The 19773-nt window shown below is 43.0% G+C and overlaps 1 protein-coding gene across 1 annotated transcript in view; it reads right to left on the reverse strand.

The window, feature by feature from the left end:
* Positions 1-1818: 1818 nt before the first annotated feature.
* The window catches only part of PAG1 (phosphoprotein membrane anchor with glycosphingolipid microdomains 1), a 128990-nt gene continuing 111035 nt past the window's right edge, over positions 1819-19773 (reverse strand). Inside the window, exons 6-8 of the mRNA XM_024578297.3 lie at positions 17883-18478; positions 15867-15926; positions 1819-10476 (exon numbers count right to left, since the gene is read on the reverse strand). Of these exons, the coding sequence (XP_024434065.1) occupies positions 10120-10476; positions 15867-15926; positions 17883-18478 (1013 nt within the window). The 3' untranslated portion in view covers positions 1819-10119. The remainder of the gene's footprint in view (positions 10477-15866; positions 15927-17882; positions 18479-19773) is intronic.

Here is a 19773-nt window from a genome sequence, read left to right on the forward strand (position 1 = left end):
AGTCCTTTTCTCCTGACCAAAACAGGCTTGCTTTTTAGAAGGTTAATTCTAGTGACAGAATGGAAGTTACCACAGAAACAGTAAGGACGGCGATGGGATGGACAAGGGCAAGAAAGATGGAGAAAGAGAAGTCTGGAGGCCTGGCAGGCTGTCCTTTATTGGTTTGTGTCTCCTTGAGTGGGGAGAGCTAAGTTTCTTGGCGCGGAGGGTTGGTTTTGGCTGCATCCCATGCCTGGAATGCTCTTTCTCTGGCTTCTCCTTTCAGTCTTACCTTAACTATAACCTGTTCATAGAGGCCTTTCTGGAAATTGGATCTCCAGAGACTCGGTACAACCAGCTGAGGTTCTGAGGTACTGACACCGAATGCCCTGAGGACTTCAAGGTTAGCACTGAGGCTGTTTAGGAAGTGAGCTTCAATGAGGCAGGAGTTTGTCTTTTTAAAACGTGGCACATAGTATGTGCTCAGTAAATATTTACAGAATGAATACATGGTTTCCCTGTGGTTTCTTTTGTTTTACCATTAACATGTTTTTCTACTTTGGTGTTGCAATTATGTATATTTTTTCTTTTGGATGTAAGCTCTAACAGATGTTTGTTTTGAATGACTTGTCTGTTTGAGAAGACAGCCCTGCCAGGTGCTGATGCTGTTCATCTACAGGTTGAATGTTTTCCTTCCTTCCCCTGCCACCGCGTTTTGGGCTGGTTTAACTTGGAAAACACCCCTGCCATGTGTCTCTGCCATTGATTCAGAAATTCAGTCACAGAGAGGTTTGGGTTGGGGAGGAGCTCAAGAACAAAATCCCGCAATTTTATCAACATTAATCCAGGACAGGCCTGTAGGACTGCGGGTAACAGGGATGAGAATTCAGATCAAATCATACATCTATTTAGTGCTTGTTGTGTGCAGGGAACTGGTGTATGATATGGGGGACATTTCAAAGCTCAAATGTGCCCCCAAGGGGCACTGGGCCAGCTGGAGAAATGGCACTCCACTCCAGAGCGATGATATCGGCCATGGAGATGGAGAAACCATGGAAACGGATGTGACGCCTGGTAGACAGTTGGCTTTGGAGTGCCTGTGGTGTCTGGGTTTGAGATTTTAGGAATCATAAAGGTGGCAGCAAATATTCAGAATAGTGATCTTAAAGGAGCAGAAAGATCCCAAATCATTAAAAAAATGAAAATAATCTTAGTGCGGATTGTATTCACAGAGGGAGAAAGGTGGACCAGCAAACCGTCTTCTTTGCTAACAGTCACACGAAAGATGGGGTATGTATGGCCCACCTTAAGTAGGGTCTCAGATTCCTCCACACCCCTTAAGAAACACGTGTTCAATACCACCTTGCATAGCACTGTGAACACTGAGCCAGCCCACGGGCTACACAACTTCAACTTCCCAGGTAGTCCAGTTGAGACAGCTGGTCTGTGATCCAGGATTCAGAACAGACTCTTAGCTCCAAGACTCTACACAGCTTGGAGATGGGAACAGCTCTGCGAAAGGACAGGAAATTCTCCCCACACAGGGGCCTGAAACCAAGATAGCCTTTGCTTGGAAGTCCCAGGACAACTCGTGTCCCTCACTTCCTGTGTGGACACAGGGGCACAGAGAAGCCCAGCAGCTTCCTCAAAGTCCTCATGGAGCCGGAACTCCAACTCAGCACCTTTTCGGCAGAGTTTGGGAGCCCAGCTACCACATCCTCTAGTGTGGCCATTGGGCACATCCTCCTACCTGTCATGTGGTGAGATGGTGGTTAAAGTCTCCAAACCGTGGTTATGCACTAAGGGCACATAAATGAGTCGCTCTTTTTTAATACAATTTTTTTATTTTCTTATTTTTTATCCTCACCCGAGCACATGGTTAATTATTTTAGAGAGAGGGGAGGGGAAGGAGAGAGAGGGAGAGAAATATCTATGAGAGAGAACCATCAATTGGTTGCCTCTTGTATGTGCCCTGACTGGGGAGTGAACCTGCAACCTAAGCATGTACCCTGACTGGGAATCAATCCCACAACATTTATGAGACGATGCTCCAACCAACTGAGCCAAACCAGCTAGGGCTAAACGAGTCACTCTTGATCTTCCCAAATACCAAATGAATTTTAACAAGGTTTTATATAAAACTGACCTTTATTGCAATTAAAAAAGAGCAAAGACAATTTGATAAGTGCCTTTAATTACAATGTACCTGCTATTTACATGTAATTATACATAGCTTGAATAAGGTTCATTAGATGTAAACGATAAGATATTAGAAGTTTGACTCCAGCCTTTGGGGAACATTCAGAGTAAAAATACTACAGGCAGAAACACAGGAAAAAATAACCATTTCAGTCCACAGGTACCATAAATAGATGAAAGATCAAGACCCGGCCCCAGAAGAGAGTTGTAAATATGAATCAAATTGAAACTTACTTTTAACATGACTAACAGTATTGCTATTGTTTAAGCCCTAAACATAATAATTGGATCATTAAAAACAATACATCAATTTATATAGCACCTTCCTTCCAGAGTTCAAAGCATTGGTATTTCCCTATATTATCTCATTTGTCTCCATAACATCCCTATGAGGTAGGCAATGGTTGGTATCATTATCTCCATTTTGCACATGGAGACACTGAGGCACAGAGAAGTTAACTCATTTGTTCAATGTCACATAGTAAAGTTAATGCTGGAACAGTGACCATAGAGCCGTGAGCTCATCTCCAAAACCAATGCTTTTTAAATTATCCCCTCTGAGAATTTAATTCAATACCTCGATCAACATCTCCAAGAAATAAAAAATGTGCATTTTTTCTCCCATAAAAATTGTTGAACTACTATAGGCAAGAAACACACACTCTGGGGTAGGTGTTAGACTGATGCTACACTGTTCCGGAGTTTGTGGGAGTCTTTTGTTGGCTTTGCTTTTCCATTATGAGGAATTTCTTTTCTTAGGTAAAACAAAGTCAGAAGTCTTTAGATGGATATCTGAAAGGATGCATTTAGTGACCTACAAATCACAGTTTTATTAACCATATTATGCTATCTACAAACCAGGTTGATTCCTGAATTTATACAGAAGAAAATATCTAAATAATAATGAGATAGCATTCATATCTGCTTACACTCCTTACGAGATTCAGAGTGGTGGACAGGGATTTGGGATAACACATTTTCCAGACACATAACCAGACTGGGGCAGGAAGCCTTGCCCACATCACTTAGTTCAGATTTTACTTCTGGTCCAGCCCTGCCCATCCCCTTCCCTCTGCCCCAGAATAAAGTATGTAGTTGGTACTCAGAAGAGAAATTTTTTAAAAAGTGTCAAAATCTGAGGCATATAGGGCCCTCTCAAATGCTTGTGGATGTGAACATAAAATTCAACTTTCCTGACATTTTCCCCTGGCTTCTACCTTTGCACCATCACTGTGCAGCTGCTTCCCAGGACACCAGGAGGCAGTGCCGAGTAGCCCCCAGGAACCAGCTTTCTAGTAAGGCTCCAGGAAATACAAGAGAAGCCTGTGTTCATACACAAATTGTTAAAAAGTGTGCAAGCTTGTGGGATAGGTCACGAACACCACATAAGGTTCATTTATGGGTTTTACACTAAAAATCCATAAAAACTTGTCAAGGGAATGTTCAGGTCCCTTACAGGCAGACTCAGGCCTTGGAGTCAGTCTCCTGGCTCAGGGAAGGTAATGCTGCCTATCACCGGAGCCTCTCCTACCTCAGCGGGGACTGAAAGTTAGAAAGATTCTCTTTAAGTTTAAGAAAGGGAAGGAAAGAGTTTGTTTTAAACGCATGGTTTCCAACTTGTAGAATTAAAAAACAAACAAACAAACAAAAGGAAACAAAACCAGATATTACGACCAGACAGTTCTGGAGTGCAGACCCCTGGGGCAAAGGTCTCTCTTTTCACCTTAATTGTCCTATTAAGGGTGACAAACTACTATATTGGGTGGACTTTTAAAAATTAAGTGCATAAAGAGAATGAGCAGCTATCTGTTCTGTTAATTTGGAAAAAAATTACAGTCCAGAATATCTATTCAAATAACTATGATGTTAAGTTTACTTAGCATGAACTTACAAAAATCAAACCTAACAAAACTATCAAGACTAATGCTGGTGGATCCTTAGGTGTCCAGAAAGGGAGACCTGCAGCCTCTGTGCACCATTCACCTGGGCTCATCCTTAAAGGATGGAGTGAGCTTGGTTTCTCACTCCAAACATCAGTTTGCCGAGAAATGTCCAGGTTATTCAGTGTCCGGTAACTGCAGTTAGATGCTTGAACACTCTCATTTCCTCAGGACACGGGAGAGTAGCTCAAACTGGTTACAACTAACGTAACTCACAAGAAGTACTTCATAGGAGGGGGGCGGGCAATAGCTACCTCACTAAAACAGGTTGTTTCATAAATGATTACTTCTGACAAGAAAGGGGTTTTTTCCCCTTTAAAATAAACAGCATCCCACTTTACAGGAAACTATTGGTCCACTGCACAAAGATCGATCTTCAACTGGAGCTTCAGGAGACACAGGGCTGTCTCAGTGCATTGTGGGGGACCGCGACCTTACCTGGTTACAGCATGGTCATGTCAGAATTTTTCTGCATTTGTGAGTTTGAGTATTCAACACAATTTTTTAAAAGCTGTTTTCCATGGCCCCTTAGTGACAATCATTCTCGTGAGAGATGTGGGCAAGTGTGCACCTGGATGAGCAAAGCTCGTGACAAAGGACAACTAGCATCTGCTTTCCCGGGTTGGTCTGTGGCTTTACCTGAGTAGCCCGCCATGCAAGAGAAAGAGGTGGGTGGAGCCATCTGCTCACCTGGAGGTGAGAGGGCTCTATGCCAAGAGGCAGGGCTGTGAATGGTATTGGAGAAGATGGACGAGAGAGGACATCCTGGAAACAGCAGAGTAGGAGGGACTGCGGTGGGGAAGAGGCCCAGAGGTTGTGCTGGGCAAAGTGACAGAAGGTATTCTGTGCAGGAGGAGCCCAGGCGAGACTGGAAGAAATAGTGCCTCCCTGCCCACAATCTTTCAACTGCTCCTTAAAAGGACTAGAGTCAGGGAGGAAAAAATTGTAAGCTGTGGAAGGCAGTGTGAGATATTTTTGGACTAAAACTAAGGTTTAAAAATTCCCAGCACAACTTCTCAATCTTTTGCGAGTTGAAAAATTTGACCATGGCAGAGACATTTTGACACATTGAGTCAAAATTCCACTGAGCGTCATGAATTATTTTTGAGTAAGAGGAGTATTTTGAAACTGTGGGACCACCTAGCAGTCACTTTTTTGGGGAACTATTTTTATGAGGAAAAAAATGCATGAACAATGAAATGTAAATTCCTATATGTTTAGCTATATTTCAAACTTCCCCTGAACATGTGTATCATATTAATACGGCACAATTATTTAAGAGGTAACAACATTAAAATATGTACTGTTGTCACTTTAACAAACAGAAGTCTGAGGAATAACAACTACTGGCCTTTATAATCCATTACACAAGGGGATCTGAGACGCCCAGACCCCAGTACATTTTAAAAAATACTCATAGCATATATGTGGTGAGCAATGAAAAATCTACTCTAACTGCATTAAGATAAATATTACCAAATTGAATGCTTTAAAAATTGCCTTTTTAACAAAACTTGCATTTCCCATTTCATCTAGCATGAAGATGAATCTGAAACACCATTTATTTGTTAAATAAAATAAAAACCTGGAAAATAATAAAATACTTTATAAATATTAGAGACTGAATGTAAACACGGACTAAAAATGAACAGTAGGGAAAAAAGCACTTACGAATGTTTGTTCTCTTCCGGACCATGATTTCATTTAATTTACTTCGGTAATTCCAGATGCAGACTCTAATTTATCACGGTTTCTGCACTGATCTCTCTAAGTCAAACACTTTCTAAGTGCGTACAACCTGTCTAATGCCACTGTCAAAAACAACGTATCGAAGCGAAGGTACAATACAGAGCAAGAAAATATTGCCACAGGACCAGGAACCCCTGTGTCATTGCAAATAAAGCCATATTTTCTATTATAGACACATGCTTCTATTTTCACTCAGTCACATATTAACAGCAAATATTACACTTTAACTTTGCCCAATTACACAGCACAATGAGCCTGTCAAAATTTCCTTGAAATATCCATCAGTACCTACTGGACTTCCAGCAGCCAAGGCGAAGCCGGCCAGGCACCAGACACCAGTGCTTTCAGGGGAATGGCGTCACCAGGTCCCACGGAGTCACGTTTACAAGGAGCACTGGAAACTCGTTGACTCCCTCACCAAGTCCTCATGCAGTCTCGCATGAAGCTCTGTGACTACAGCTCAGTTATCAGCTCAGAGCAGTTGCTGTCTACACCAGACTGCAGCCCTGCTTATGGATTCTCTGGTTTCTGAAGAGGATGAAAGAAAATGGCCCCACATGAGAACAGGCTCTGCTTCTGCTACCTGGTGGGGTCATCCTGCTGTGGCCCCACCCTGGCTCAAGTGGCTCCTGCAGCTTTTGGCCAGGTCGCTTCTCCAACACCTGAGACACCTGTTCACATCTCCTCTTACGAGGCTGCATATACAGTGAGTCACATGGATAATAAAACTATTTAAAATACCACTGCTCTTCAGCTAGAATAATTATGGAAACAATTTAAAATCTGAATTTATTCATTAGAAAAACTAAATGGGAACAACTCAAGAAGGTTTTCCTATAAGTACCAAATGAAAATTATTGGAAAATTGTTGTTTCTGTTCTGCTTTTATTACGATACTCTTCATACTAGTAAGATAAACATTCAAAATACTTAATAGAATAATGGGACATGTCCTAATTAATTAAGTGCCAGAAGATATATGTATACATGTACGTATACCTGTGTGTGTGTGTGTGTGTATACAGTTTGTTACTGGTTAAAGTGAGTAAATGCTCTAACTAGAAAAATGAAAATACAATATGAGAAACAAAGACAGTGACATGCTGAGGTTAAGTTTTATTTCTTGATGTTGCCTACCTACTGTTAACTGGCTCTCAACTTTAATTAACTCTTAGATTTTGAGGGCAAATAAATTGGTAATTGCCTTTTTCCCAAAAAGGAGAGCTTCAAAAGCTTCCCTAGAACTAACGATGTAATTGAGTATTGGGTAGGAACAAAAATTACTCTACAAAAAGTACTTTTTTTCAAATTTAAAATTTCCTCAAACAGTTCACATAAAACAGGTTACACTTCTCTGTTGACTGAATTTGGGAAGTAGTAAAAGCAGCAGAAAAAACTCTCCTAAACTTTAAAAATATTTGAAGGAAGACAAAGATCCTACTTTTAGGCAAAAGAAGTTTATAATTCTGATTTATATGATGAAAAAAATTTGCCTAAAACTTATTTTTATTTTTTGTGTGATTTCACTAACCTAGGTTATTATAATGGAATGTATAATATGGATGTCAGATGTCAAAGCTGACTTTTAAAGATACAGTAAGTTCTTTTTTTTTGATAACTACCTTTCATACATTTAAACTGTAGCATTTAACTCAAAATGAAACCCTTTTGAAAGGCTTTTGTCCAATTCAAACCGTGTAGCACAGATTTTTGACAAACACAGTGAAAGTGATGGCAGTTATGGAATACTGAGTATTAAGGTCAAAGCAGTGATGACACATCGATAAGCGTCCTCAGGTGCCAGCGAAGGGACAGTCCACAGAAGAGAGCCATCTCCCGGAGCCACGTCTACGACTCTCTGAGGCTCTGCCATCACTCATGTTTTCGGGTCTGTACTGGAGGACCTTATAGCTCCCTTTAAAGTAAACTTACAACACTTTATATTCCGATTATTCTCAGCACCAGATCTCGAATCCAGAGAGATATTTCAGTGCACGTTTTCTGGCTGTACCGCACAGCCTGCATTGCAACTGGGGGAAACGCTGATGACAATGGAAATTCAAGAGGACGTGACTATAAACAGCCTCTCTCTTTAGATGGTTTTTATACTTTAGAGATGATACTCACTTCCCTGGCAATAAATAAAACGTCATAAAATACAGTAAACTTTTGAACGGTCAGGCACTCCAGAAGAACATGATGCTGCAGGCACAGTGCTGGTGGGGCCCCAGGGCATGGCTGTCACCACACATTAAAGGAACCCTGTGACACAGAGATGGCTGGGTCAAACTCATTAATATGAAAAAGTAAAAAGTTCCAGGCAAAACAGTGCTTATTTAGGATGTAAATTCACAGGACAAGGGTCTCATACTATCCGGGTATCTCCCTAATCTGAGGGAATTCTGCCATTATCTTCATGATGACGGTGCTCATGCACACGGAGTCTTGACGCAAGTGACCAGGCTGACTGAAAAATGACAACCAGCGTGCCTGAAGAGAGCTCGTGTCACAATTTCAGAAACATATTGCAGAGCAGTCACAAACCAAGCCGTGAGTGTGGGGGATAGAAAACACCTCACTGAGTGTCAGTGAGCAGCCAGTCCCTACAGTTGTCAAATGCTTCTCCCTCCCAGTCACATTCTTTGTCATAACAAGTGATGACAACAAGATGGTGCATTCTGAAAAGTCACAGATAGCCCCGTGGTGTGGAATAAGTGCTTGTCTCTCTGTTTTCCGTTTAGCAGCGCAGACAGCTCCCTCTCTGTAGCCCACACTGTGTAATGACAAGGTTCCTTTAAAAGTGAAAAGTGAGTAACTTTCCCAAAGTTGGCCTTATATTCGAACCAGGCTTATCTTCAATCTGAGTTACTACAAACACTGATTTTTGTAAAATGAAGAGAAAAAAATTATGTAGTCCAGTACTTGCAAACACTGAGTTTGCAAGTACTGGACTACAGAAGTCATCATTTTCTTCAAAACGTGACCAAACCTTAAGAGTTATTTATACCTTTGTGAGTAACACACAGTCACCCTTAGTCAGATTTTGTTCTTCTTTCCATTTTTACCACTTCAAGTTTTTCAATATTTCCCATCACAAACCACTGAAAATCATCATTTATGATTATTCCACTGATTTCTCTGAGAGCTAGATGATTTTGATCAAAAGCTCCAAGTACCGTTTGACAAGTTTGAGTCCTTAAAAACCTTCAGTGTTTTAAACACTTGATTAGAAAAATGATAATAATGACTTGTAACTTCCTAGCTTATGTGCTTTATGGTGTCTTTTCAAAATGAAAGTATAAATCATTGTACATAAAATCAAAATAGTTAATATACATTTTTCTGGCACTTTCTAGAAATTAGGCATTAAACATAAAACATCTTATAAATTTATATAACAAAAATAAATGTTTACATTTTAATCTCAGCTAGATGACCTCAGGGCAGCAGTTAACTTATGGAACTCATGCTGCTGGTGTGGCCTCACAGTCATCGGAAACACACATTCAAGCCCACAGCCAGTCAGAGGCGGCCATCGCGGGCTGTCCAGACGTGAGGTCTGCATCCCAACATAGACATTAAGGCTCTCTGTTTCGGAGGAATGGGCCCTGGGCTAAAACTAGTACAGTGGTACCACAGAGTTCACCGCAAATACTTCGAAGGTTCTGACGTTTCAAATACTGGGAGGAAAATTGTTTTGACTAGAAAAATAAAATAAAGCATCGAAAAATAACTTCAAATCCTTTGGGAGAAGCTGCTGATGTGGAGTGTTTATATCAGAAGGCATGAAGACTCAAGACCCTTGAGGGGGGATCTTACAGTACCAGCAACCATGGTTTCTAACCATCTGAAAACACCTGTACTGAAGGCAAAGGCCAAGCCCTGTGGGTGAATTTCCTTGGAATGAACCAGTAGAAATGGGGAGATTTCAAGGAGGGAAATAGCAGACAGCAACCAAAGAAGGAAGGAAGGAAACCTGACTCTTCTGAATGGCAGTATTTAGGCAGGTGGAGTTGTGGTTCCTCTGCTGACAGCCGGGACCCGTCCCAAGGACGTGGGGATGTGAGGACTGTGCTTGGGTGTGGCAGTGCCTGGCAGCCAGGGGTGCACCTTCTGGCCCCCAAACTCTCTGGGCAGCTTCACTGTCCTCAGTCACCAAAGCAGCATGTAAAGTGGAAGGGACACTGCTCTTTGTCTTCTTCTTGTCCCCTACCAGGTAGTCCTAGGCTATCAGGGGCTGACTTCTGAGTTTCTACAGCCTGGTGACATCTCTGCATTGCTGCAAGTCCCCAATGCTCTCATAGTCATTCTCCTTTGGAAAGGGGCCACGGTGGCCACTTGTCTCCAGGACGGCCTTCTCATCCTCTCTGCTCAGAGTCTGGATTGCCTCGTAGTCGGGCTCAGGCTCCTCCTGGGGTCTCCCTGCCTGTGGAATCATGTTGATGCTGTTGGGAGTTTTCTCAAAGTCTTTAACAGTTGCATAGAGGTCATTGCAGGAAGACAGGGGCCTCTGAACAGCTCCTGAGCTGGATTCTGGTGCTTTAAGTGACTGTCCTGATTTATTCCCAGGTTGCCCAGGTTTATTTACAGATGAATACATGGCCGAGATCTAGGAAACAAAGGCCGAATCAAATAAAAAAGCTTCAAGCTTGATCTCCCCTCTCACCTTTCATTGACAAGCTAGATACTTAGCACTCCAGAGTGTGTGTCCCTTTAAGAATTTTGTCCTGATTGCCCGCCCTCAGCTTTATTGAGATATGATTGACACGCAACATAGGTAAATTTAAGGTGTACAACATGATGATTTGATACGCATCCATACTGTCAAATAATTACCATGATAAGGTTAGTTAATGCCTCTATTACCATATTAGCATTTTTAGGGTGTGGTGATAACATTTAAGCTGTAGTCTCAATAATTTTGAGTATATGATATACTACAGTATTATTAACTCTAGCCCCATGCTGGACATGAGATCCAAGAACTTGTTCATCTTATAGTAGGAAGTTTGAACCCTTTGACCAATATCTCCCCATCTCTCCCCCACTCCCAGCCCCTGGCCACCACCAACCTATCTTCTATTTCTATGATACCAGCTTTTTATTAGATTGCACATATATTCAAGTACATAAGTATCTGTCTTTCCCTGTCTGGGTAATTTCACTTGGCATAGCACCCTCAAGGGCACAACTGGCTGGAATTCCTTCTTTCAATGGCTAAATAATATTCCATTGTGTATGTATGAGGTCTGTTTGGAAAAGGCCCAGCCATTGTTAATATAACGAGAATGGTTTGCACAACATCAATGTCACCCGGCAGCCGAGGAGAGTGGACTGGAACGCACATGCATGAACAATGATGACTTCACTGTACCAGTGAGTGGGGGCAGAAGATGCCATTGAGTGAGCATGTGTACTGTGCGGCTGTCACATGCAAAATGACTGAGCAAGTGGAGCAATGAATCTGCATCAAATTTTGTGATAAGCTTTAACAGTCCTCTGCAGAAACTATTCAGATGATTCAGAAGGCTTTTGGGGAGTGTAGTGCAAATAAAATTGTGGCACAAATGCTTCAAAGATGGTCTCTGTTGAAAGTGATCCACGTTCTGGAAGGCCTGGAAAAAGCAGAACACCTGAGGCTGTTGAACGTGTACAGGCTGCAATCAACAAAGATCAGCAACTGACAGTATGAGAACTAGAAGCTGATCTGGGGATTCCAAAATCAATGAGTCCTGTGTCCAAGATTTTGATGCAGGATCTTGGCCTGAAATGTGTCGTGGCAAAATTCATTTTCTGGCTTCTGCTACCAGAGCAGAAGGAACATCATGCTGCAGTTTCTAATGACTAGATTCAAATCACTACCAATGGACCAGATTCCTCAAGGTCATAACTGGAGATAAGTCATGGGTCTTTGGCTATGCATATAATCTGCAAATGAAGGCCCAGTCGTCCCAATGGATGTCGCCTGGTTCTCCACACCCAAAGAAGGTGCAGCAAAGTTGCAGCAAGATCAAGACCATCATAACTGTGTTCTTTGATTGGGAAGGTGTTGTCTTTCATGAGTATGCCCCTTCAGGCCAAATGACTAATAAGGGGTACCACCTTAATGTTCTTTGTCGGCTGAGAGATACAACATTACAAAAATGGCTGCAGCGATGGACAACTGGTGATTGGCAGCTTCCTCACAACACCCCTTTCATGCATCACGTCTCATGCAGAATTTTTTGGTGAAACATCAGATCGCTCTGGTGACTCAGCTCCCCTACAGCCCAGATTTAGTGCCTGCAACATCTGGCTTTTCGCAAAACTAAAATCACCTTTGAAAGGGAAGAGATTTCAGGGTCAATAAAATTCAGAAAATATGACGGGGCAGCTGACGGTGATTCCAACAAAGGATTTTACAGAGTGTTTTGAACAGTGGAAGAGATGCTGGGAGAACTGTGTGAGGTCCCAAGGTGCCTTGCTATTGAAGGAGACTGAGGCATCATTGTCTTTTGTACAATGTTTCTTGTATCTTGTATCTTCTTTAATAAATATCTCTATTTTCATATTACATATATCTTTTACACATATATACAATAGAATGTTCTTTGTCCATTCATCTGTTGACAGACACTGAGTTGCTTTCAGGTCGTGGCTGTTGGGAATAATGCTGCAGCGCACGCGGGGGTGCAGGCATCTCTTTGAGATGGTGATACCATTCTGCTCAGTCGAATCCCCAGAACTGGGTTCTTTATTGTCCGTACTAATTCTGGAGCACAGTACTAGAGAGCAATTATGTAGATTATCTTCAGTGTTGTAAGTAGACCAGTCCTGGTAGCAAAATTCCATGAAAACCTGGTTCTCTCCAGGCTGCTTGAGGGTATGAGAGAGGGCAGGCGGGCCGCTCAGGGCCCCCAGGACCTGACCACAGCTTTGTGTTTCATTTTGTTTCTATATCAGAAGGATATTTCACCTGAAAAGGGGCTCTGCTGCTTTATAAAAAAAGGCAGAAAACATGTACTAGATGAGTAGTTTTCAAACTGTGGGCTTTGAACCAGGAGCAGCAGGATGTAGAAATTTAAGAGAAAGGCAAATTCTGATCCCGGAACCACTGAGTCAGAAACTTAGGGGTTGGGGCCCAGATTCTGTTGCTCACATGACAACCACTGAATTGGACTTTGATTCACTTTCCTGCATTAAAGTAGTCAGAAGCAAAGTCCTGGATTCTGCTCAGCAGTACACGTATTTTTGTAGGAGTATGGTCTATTATTTTTTATTTCATCGCATACTGTTGGTTAAGTAAATATTTACAACAAGGCTAAGTTTCTTTAGTGGGCAAATTCATTCTTATTTGCAACCAGCCAACTGAGAAATGAAATCGGAGATAATATGCTACGTGAGGAGCAGCCTGTTTTCCAAGCACACCTACTTGGTGTCACTAATACATCCCGTGTATTCTCTAAAATTGAGAGTGATTTAATTTTCATTGGTAATACTGGAGTAGATATACTGACTAAGAGATTATCTGGGGAATTATTTTATTGTTAAAAGTCATGGTTGTAAATAAGTAAACACAGCTTTCATTACCTGTACTTATCTTGGCCACAGTGACTGATTTATCCAAACAACCAGGAAATAAGTGAACATGCTTCCTGACAGATGCTCGGCTTTGCAAGTGTGGAGCAGGCTTTTCCTTCTTCCACACTGCCACATGCTGCGGATGGAGCTCCAGCTGGCCTCACCAGTTCCAGCTCCTTAAAGCCTGCCTGCCGCGTGCGAGCTGGTCATTTGCATGACGACGGCTTGCCACAGGCTGGTGGCTCACTGTTGCCAGACCATGAGGATCCAAAGACTCAGGGACAGAAATAATCTTTGGGCAACTCGGGCCACCATGATCTGACCGTTCTGATGCGTATTCAATGAACATTTTTCACCTTGGAGGTTTTAATGGAAAAATGACTCTCAGAATGAAGCCATAATTTCTTTGAATTTAGGAATAACAAAAAAAATTGTCTGCTTTTCATAATGAAGTGCAAACATATGGAAGTTTTTCATCTGAAAAGTAGTCCAAGCCAAAATGTGGACAGATTACAAAGGGGTGAGTCGTGGGTGACAGTGACGAGGGCCTGGCACAGCAGATGTTCACTCTCACTCTCAGGGGCACGGAAGAGGGCAGACCCACCTTCCCCTGGACCGTAAAGGTGTGAGCTGGCCCCTCACCACTGGTTCTGTTTTTCCCCTCAAGTTCCTTCCTCATGAAAGAAATACTCTTCCTAAAAAAAATCACAGGCTCTCCCATTAACTTGCAACTTAAAATTACCTCTCGGCATGAACCTAATGTGCAGAGGGTGTCATTATAAAAATTCTCTTACAGAAATTTCTCAAGTCTTCTAATATCCATTTGGAACATCTGTCCTCTATGACTACTATTTCTATTTTGTATACAGGTTTCTCTTCAAGCCCTTAGCTTTGAATTTTTTCCCTTTAAAATTTATTTAGCTTTGCAATTTTTCTCTTTAAAATCTTTCATTTTTATTACTCAGTCTGTAAATTGTTATATTCTCATAAATCACTCTCTTCCTAGCTCCCATTTGTCTGCTTTTGATAACAACCCCTTCCTGCCACTCCCTGACAGCGGGGCAACTTCCGACTCGGGTCTGTTTCAGTCTGACCTGACATCACACACGAAAAAGAGATAAATGACTTCCACACTTATTTTTCTTAAATCTCCTTCCTCAAATGAACCCACATGAATCATAGTTCTTTACTTCATGATAAAAACTCAACAGTATAACTAGGTCCTATTTCCAAAGGCACGAACAAATGTATGATAAGAAGAAAGGTAATTTAAAATTTTACACCGTCTTGGTTTATTTTACATAGGATTTGTTTCCAGATCTCTTATATATTCTATTTTCTTGTCCCCAAACGAGTGGCTCTGGCACAGTGTGAAAAACACTGGAGGAAGGCCAGGGAGCTGCCCTGGGCCCTGGCAGGAGGGCATTGTGGGATGGAGATGGGGCACACATGGAAACCACTGTTTGGAGGTGGAACTGAAGGGACATGGCTACTGGGTACATATGAGGGTGGTGAGGAAAATGGGGTGTCAAGGATGACCCCTATGGATGTGACTTGTGCAACCAGGAGACTAGATGGCAGGTCCTTACCCTGGGGAGGACCCTTGAAGGGTAGGCAACCCCACCCATGACAAATGCTTCTGCTCCTTGAACTTTCCATGTGGAGATGCAGTGTCTGCATATTTCAGGCCTCCACTCAGTGCCCAATACAGGAGGTGATGCATCTGCATATGTACATTGCTCTTGTACATGGACAAAATTTACTGTGCTACGGATTCCACGTAGAAGCCACTTGCTGCCAGATCAGTGAAGGTGCCCAGCTTGACATAGTAACATACGCAATGGCTTTTACAGTGTTCACACTCCACTGAAGTTTGCCCAGTGATTTTTCAGCCCTGGTGGTTGGGAGAACCTGCAGTCCTTTCTTATTGGCTGTACGTCTGGCCCAGCTCAGCCTGGAACTGCATGTCCTGAAGTTCCCAGCTCTCTGCCTCCAACATCCCCTAAGGAGAAGGGCTGCCTCAGTCTCCCGACCTCCCGGCCGGCATCAGCACCTTCCCTCCCTTATTCCAATCTCCTGTATTTCCCAACCCATGATGAATTTCCTCCTCACATGGACTTCCAGACTGCTGACTAAACTCCCATACCTAAATCCCTCTCTTCTCATTCCTCTTTCCTCCCCTCTCCTCTTGATTTTTTCCTGCTTCTTTTTTCCCACTCGGTGTCCTTTATGTAGCTGACCTGTCCATCCCATCTGCCAGTCACTCCATCTGAGCCATTACAGAGCTAACGTCTGAACCCCAAGGGACGGACATATGCTTCAGAGAGCATTTTAGATTTTTCACACAAAGGGTCATGTGACAGTGTGTTTATTCAAGGAGGGATGCTCTGTTCTCTAGTACAGGGGTTTTCCTGTGACTAAAGAAGCTACAAGACTCACCTCTTCTTCTGTAAGAGTTGGGTCTTCTTCGCGGGACTTGTATGACAGGGAACTAAATCTCTGTTAGAAAAACAGAAACCAAGGGAAGGTGGGGTACAGTCAATATCCAAATTTTATTTCATTTGTGTTTTGATGCATCTATCTATTAAAATGTTTTGAAATGACTTTTAGGAAATAAATTATTTTCTACAATAAAATCATGTAAAGTACCAGAGGAATAAACACATAAAAATGTATTCTGTGTTGTTTTGGGATACCCCATAGTAGTAGAGAAATATCTTCTAATTTTGTATTTGAATCTGTAGGTATAAATAAGTCAAACAGACTACTATTTAAATTCTAATTGTCACTGACTGATCATCAATGAGCAACTGATGATAAAATAAATTGTGTTCTTTATGGAGTGCCTGAATTCTGTGTTTCTACAGTTTGCATGAGTCATCAGGAAGATTCTTAAGTCATGTAGAAACTTCTCACAGCTAATGGAGAAATCCACTCACATTTTGTGGTCTGCTCCCGGCCCCAATGCTCAGTGATTCTGGCTCCTGGTTCACTGATGCTCTCTCTAATACATCTCCTGTCTAAATTAAAGTCGTCCTGATTTCAACACAGGTGAATCCTTTCAACCTGTGTTGAAGGTTAAGGAACTTGACCTTTAGTTCCTTAACCTTCCCACACTGCCCACCTCCACCTGTCCACACTGCGTATCTCTGGGCCACAGCCCGGACCTTCTAGTGCCCTAACAGCAGCCCATAGCCGCTGCGCCATCTCAAACTCCTCGCAGCCCCTTTGGACCAGCTCTCAACCTTCAAGTGCACCCCTTCCAGAACCCAGTTCCAACAATCCTTCCCCGCTGTTGGCTCCGACCCCCTTTTTTGGATGTCTGCTTCTCCTCGTGTCTTTGCTTTCTGCTCCATGGAGTGTAGACCCCAGAGCCAGCATCATAATCCTACTGTAAATACACAGCTCCCTTCCTGGTCACTGGAGAACTCGACCCTCGTGGAAAAAAGTTTTAATGGCTTTAGGCAGCATAAACTTCCCGTTTGTTTTATTATCTTTGGTAATATGAAGGACAAAAAATTACACTGTTTTTGTATTTTATGATTATGTTCACTTTCATTGGTGCTCTCAACAACTGGTTTCATTGATAAGATGAAAAGAGGAAATACTATAATGACTTGCTGTAACCCATGTAATCTTAGCCAGGGTCCACCTTTTGACCATGAACTCCAGACAGTTCTAAAAGGTACTATTGATGGACTAACACTTACTTGGCCTTCCTACCAAAACCTGAGAAGCAACCTTGCTTTTTCCTTTGTAGAAAATAGAAATTAGCTATTAGTTGCCTAGAGAAGACTGAGCATAGTTAAATCCCAAGGAAAGAGAGACAGCTGGAGACGAGAATTTCAAACTATTGTGGCTCACACATCACATCACTGGACACACAGAGAAGGCCTGAGGATCGTTAATGCATTTTAGAGCTTTGTTGACTATCTCAACTTCAGGTACAGATTATTGTTTAGAAGTTGTTGCAAAATAAAATCTCTTGATTTATATAAAATATTATGCTTAATTAGACACAACCAGTGGCACCTATGAGTTGCTTTCCTCATGTATGCTCCTTGCTTTGATGTCTGGGATCTGGAGCGGGTAGGGGTCACCTCGCCATTGGGGGTGACAGCAAGCAGAAGAGACTGAACAAGTGGCCGAGTCTAGTCTCCTTAACTATTGGTCTTTAAAAGAAAGAAAACAACATGTGGCCCCAATTCAACATGACGTAAAAACTGGAAAATATTCAGGTAAGCTGCCCAGAGAGAAATATTTTATAAACATGAGTGTTCGGTCTTTCACTACCTGAAGGGGAAAAAGTCAAACACAGCTTATGCCAAAATAGCTTTCATCATTCACCAAATCTGAACCTATTTGTATGTATTTCCCCGAACAATGCACCTGAAAAAGCCCCAGGTTTGCTAGATTCTTACCATGATAAGAGCACAGGAAACAATCAGAACTCACCTTGTTGCTGTCAGTGGTCCCTTCTGGGGTGCTTTCCTCTCCTGCCTTTCTGTTGTCCTTCTCTCGAAGGTTCTCATTCTCATCCAGAAGTTTAATGGGGACTGGTGGTGGGGCCTCCTCTTCTGGATCATGGGAAGCTTCCAGAACACTGTCTGCATTTACGCTTTGCCGGCACTTTTTGTTCCTGTCCACAGAGGCATATTCAGCGAAGTCGGCTCTGCCCTCAGCCGGGAGCTCCTTCAAAGTGGAGGTCGCCTTGAACTGGCTGCTGGGGCCTTTGCCTGGGAGTGCAGCTGCAGCCACCTCCTTGATCTCCTTGACGGTTTCGTACAGGCAGTCCTCCACCATGTTCTCCTGGGATGAGCTGTCCTTGAGCACTTCATACGGCCCTTCCGTCCCCACCCCTGGGTCTCCATCCATGCTCCTTGCACTGACCATCGTGCCCACCGCACTGTCTGGAGGGATTCTGGGCAGTTCCCGGCTCTGGTGACACTTGGGTTTCCCTGTGCTGTCCTGGGAATCCAACAGGTCGGAGGCCGAGGTCTGGACCTCCTCGTAATGTTGCATGCAGGTCACAGTGCTGTCTTCTGAGACAACTAGAGCAGGAAAATTAGGGGGAGAAAGACAATTCCTGGAATAATTATTTCAGGGATTCAGATCATGCGTAATGTCAATGGGTTTATCTGTGTTTGACTCTTGGATGCAAGTTACAGATGTTCCGATTGTTAGCTGACATTCTTATTTCAATCGCATCTTTCCAACACAATATTTAATAAGTTGTCTTGGCTACACATTTGGTTCCCGGTTACTTTCACTTTCTCTCGTTACTCCTGATGGGACCCTTGTAGGCAGAGACCTTGTACGACCAGAGCTTGTGAGTACAGTCATGGGGCCGCACAGTGAAAGGCTCAGCACCCCAAAGACGGGAGTATTTGGTGGCCACTCTCCCTGGCCCCACTGGCCTCCCTGTTCAGAGACGATAATTGCTGGCCATCCCCTTTCAAAGGTCACTGTGTTTGGCAGACATCATGGGAATGATGGGGCAAAAATGTGCCCTCCATTGGTGTCAAAAAGAGAGCTTTAAGGGTCTCCCCACTTCCCATTTCCACTCAAATTAGAAAACCCCAATGTGAAACCCTTTGCTGGCCACAGGAATGTTGTGTGTGGAGCCACTGTCACCCCTCTAAGAGGTGCTCAGAGCTCACTGTGGCCTGGACGTCCGGAGGTCCACCGGTCAGCAGGGGCTGGCCCTCCTGGCGCTAACCCGGCAGGCAACATCACTCAGTGCTATGTCTCCGGGGCACAGTCTTGATACATAGGTATGAAATGTGTGAGGGTATGTAGGTATAGACGCATGTTTTAATATGTATTTATGTCTCTATCCTCATGCATGTGTCCATCTTGCGTGCTCTTTAATATTTTCCTTGCATGTGATATATACTCTTCGTGTGTGTTTATGACCTAAAATTTTTAGCCCATTGTTTTTACTGGCTAGACTGGGACTCTCTAAGACCACTAGGGCCCAGGGAGTGTTTAACACATGTCAGGCACCATGACATTTTTGCTTGAAAAACTAAATGAGAGAATGAATGGATACAGTGCTCATCTCATTTTGAAAACACAACACAACAAAACAAAACTGCATCTGTCTTTGCTGGGATTACAGTGTCTCACAGGGATATGTGGGAAAAAACGATGATGGGCCCCAACCTTCTGAACGTACCACCCGCAGTGTTCTGAGTACTAAGTCACCACGGCGGGAGGGGCACGTTTGCCTTCTGGGTCTAGACGTCCGTGTCACGGTGGACGGACAACAGGCACCTGAGTGAAGACTCGGGTCAATACTGAGTGCCCAGTTTCCTTATCAGTGAGTGTGCTGACAACCTCCTAG

This window comes from Desmodus rotundus, chromosome 8 (genome assembly GCF_022682495.2).
Source record: "Desmodus rotundus isolate HL8 chromosome 8, HLdesRot8A.1, whole genome shotgun sequence".
Classification (NCBI taxonomy): domain Eukaryota; kingdom Metazoa; phylum Chordata; class Mammalia; order Chiroptera; family Phyllostomidae; genus Desmodus; species Desmodus rotundus.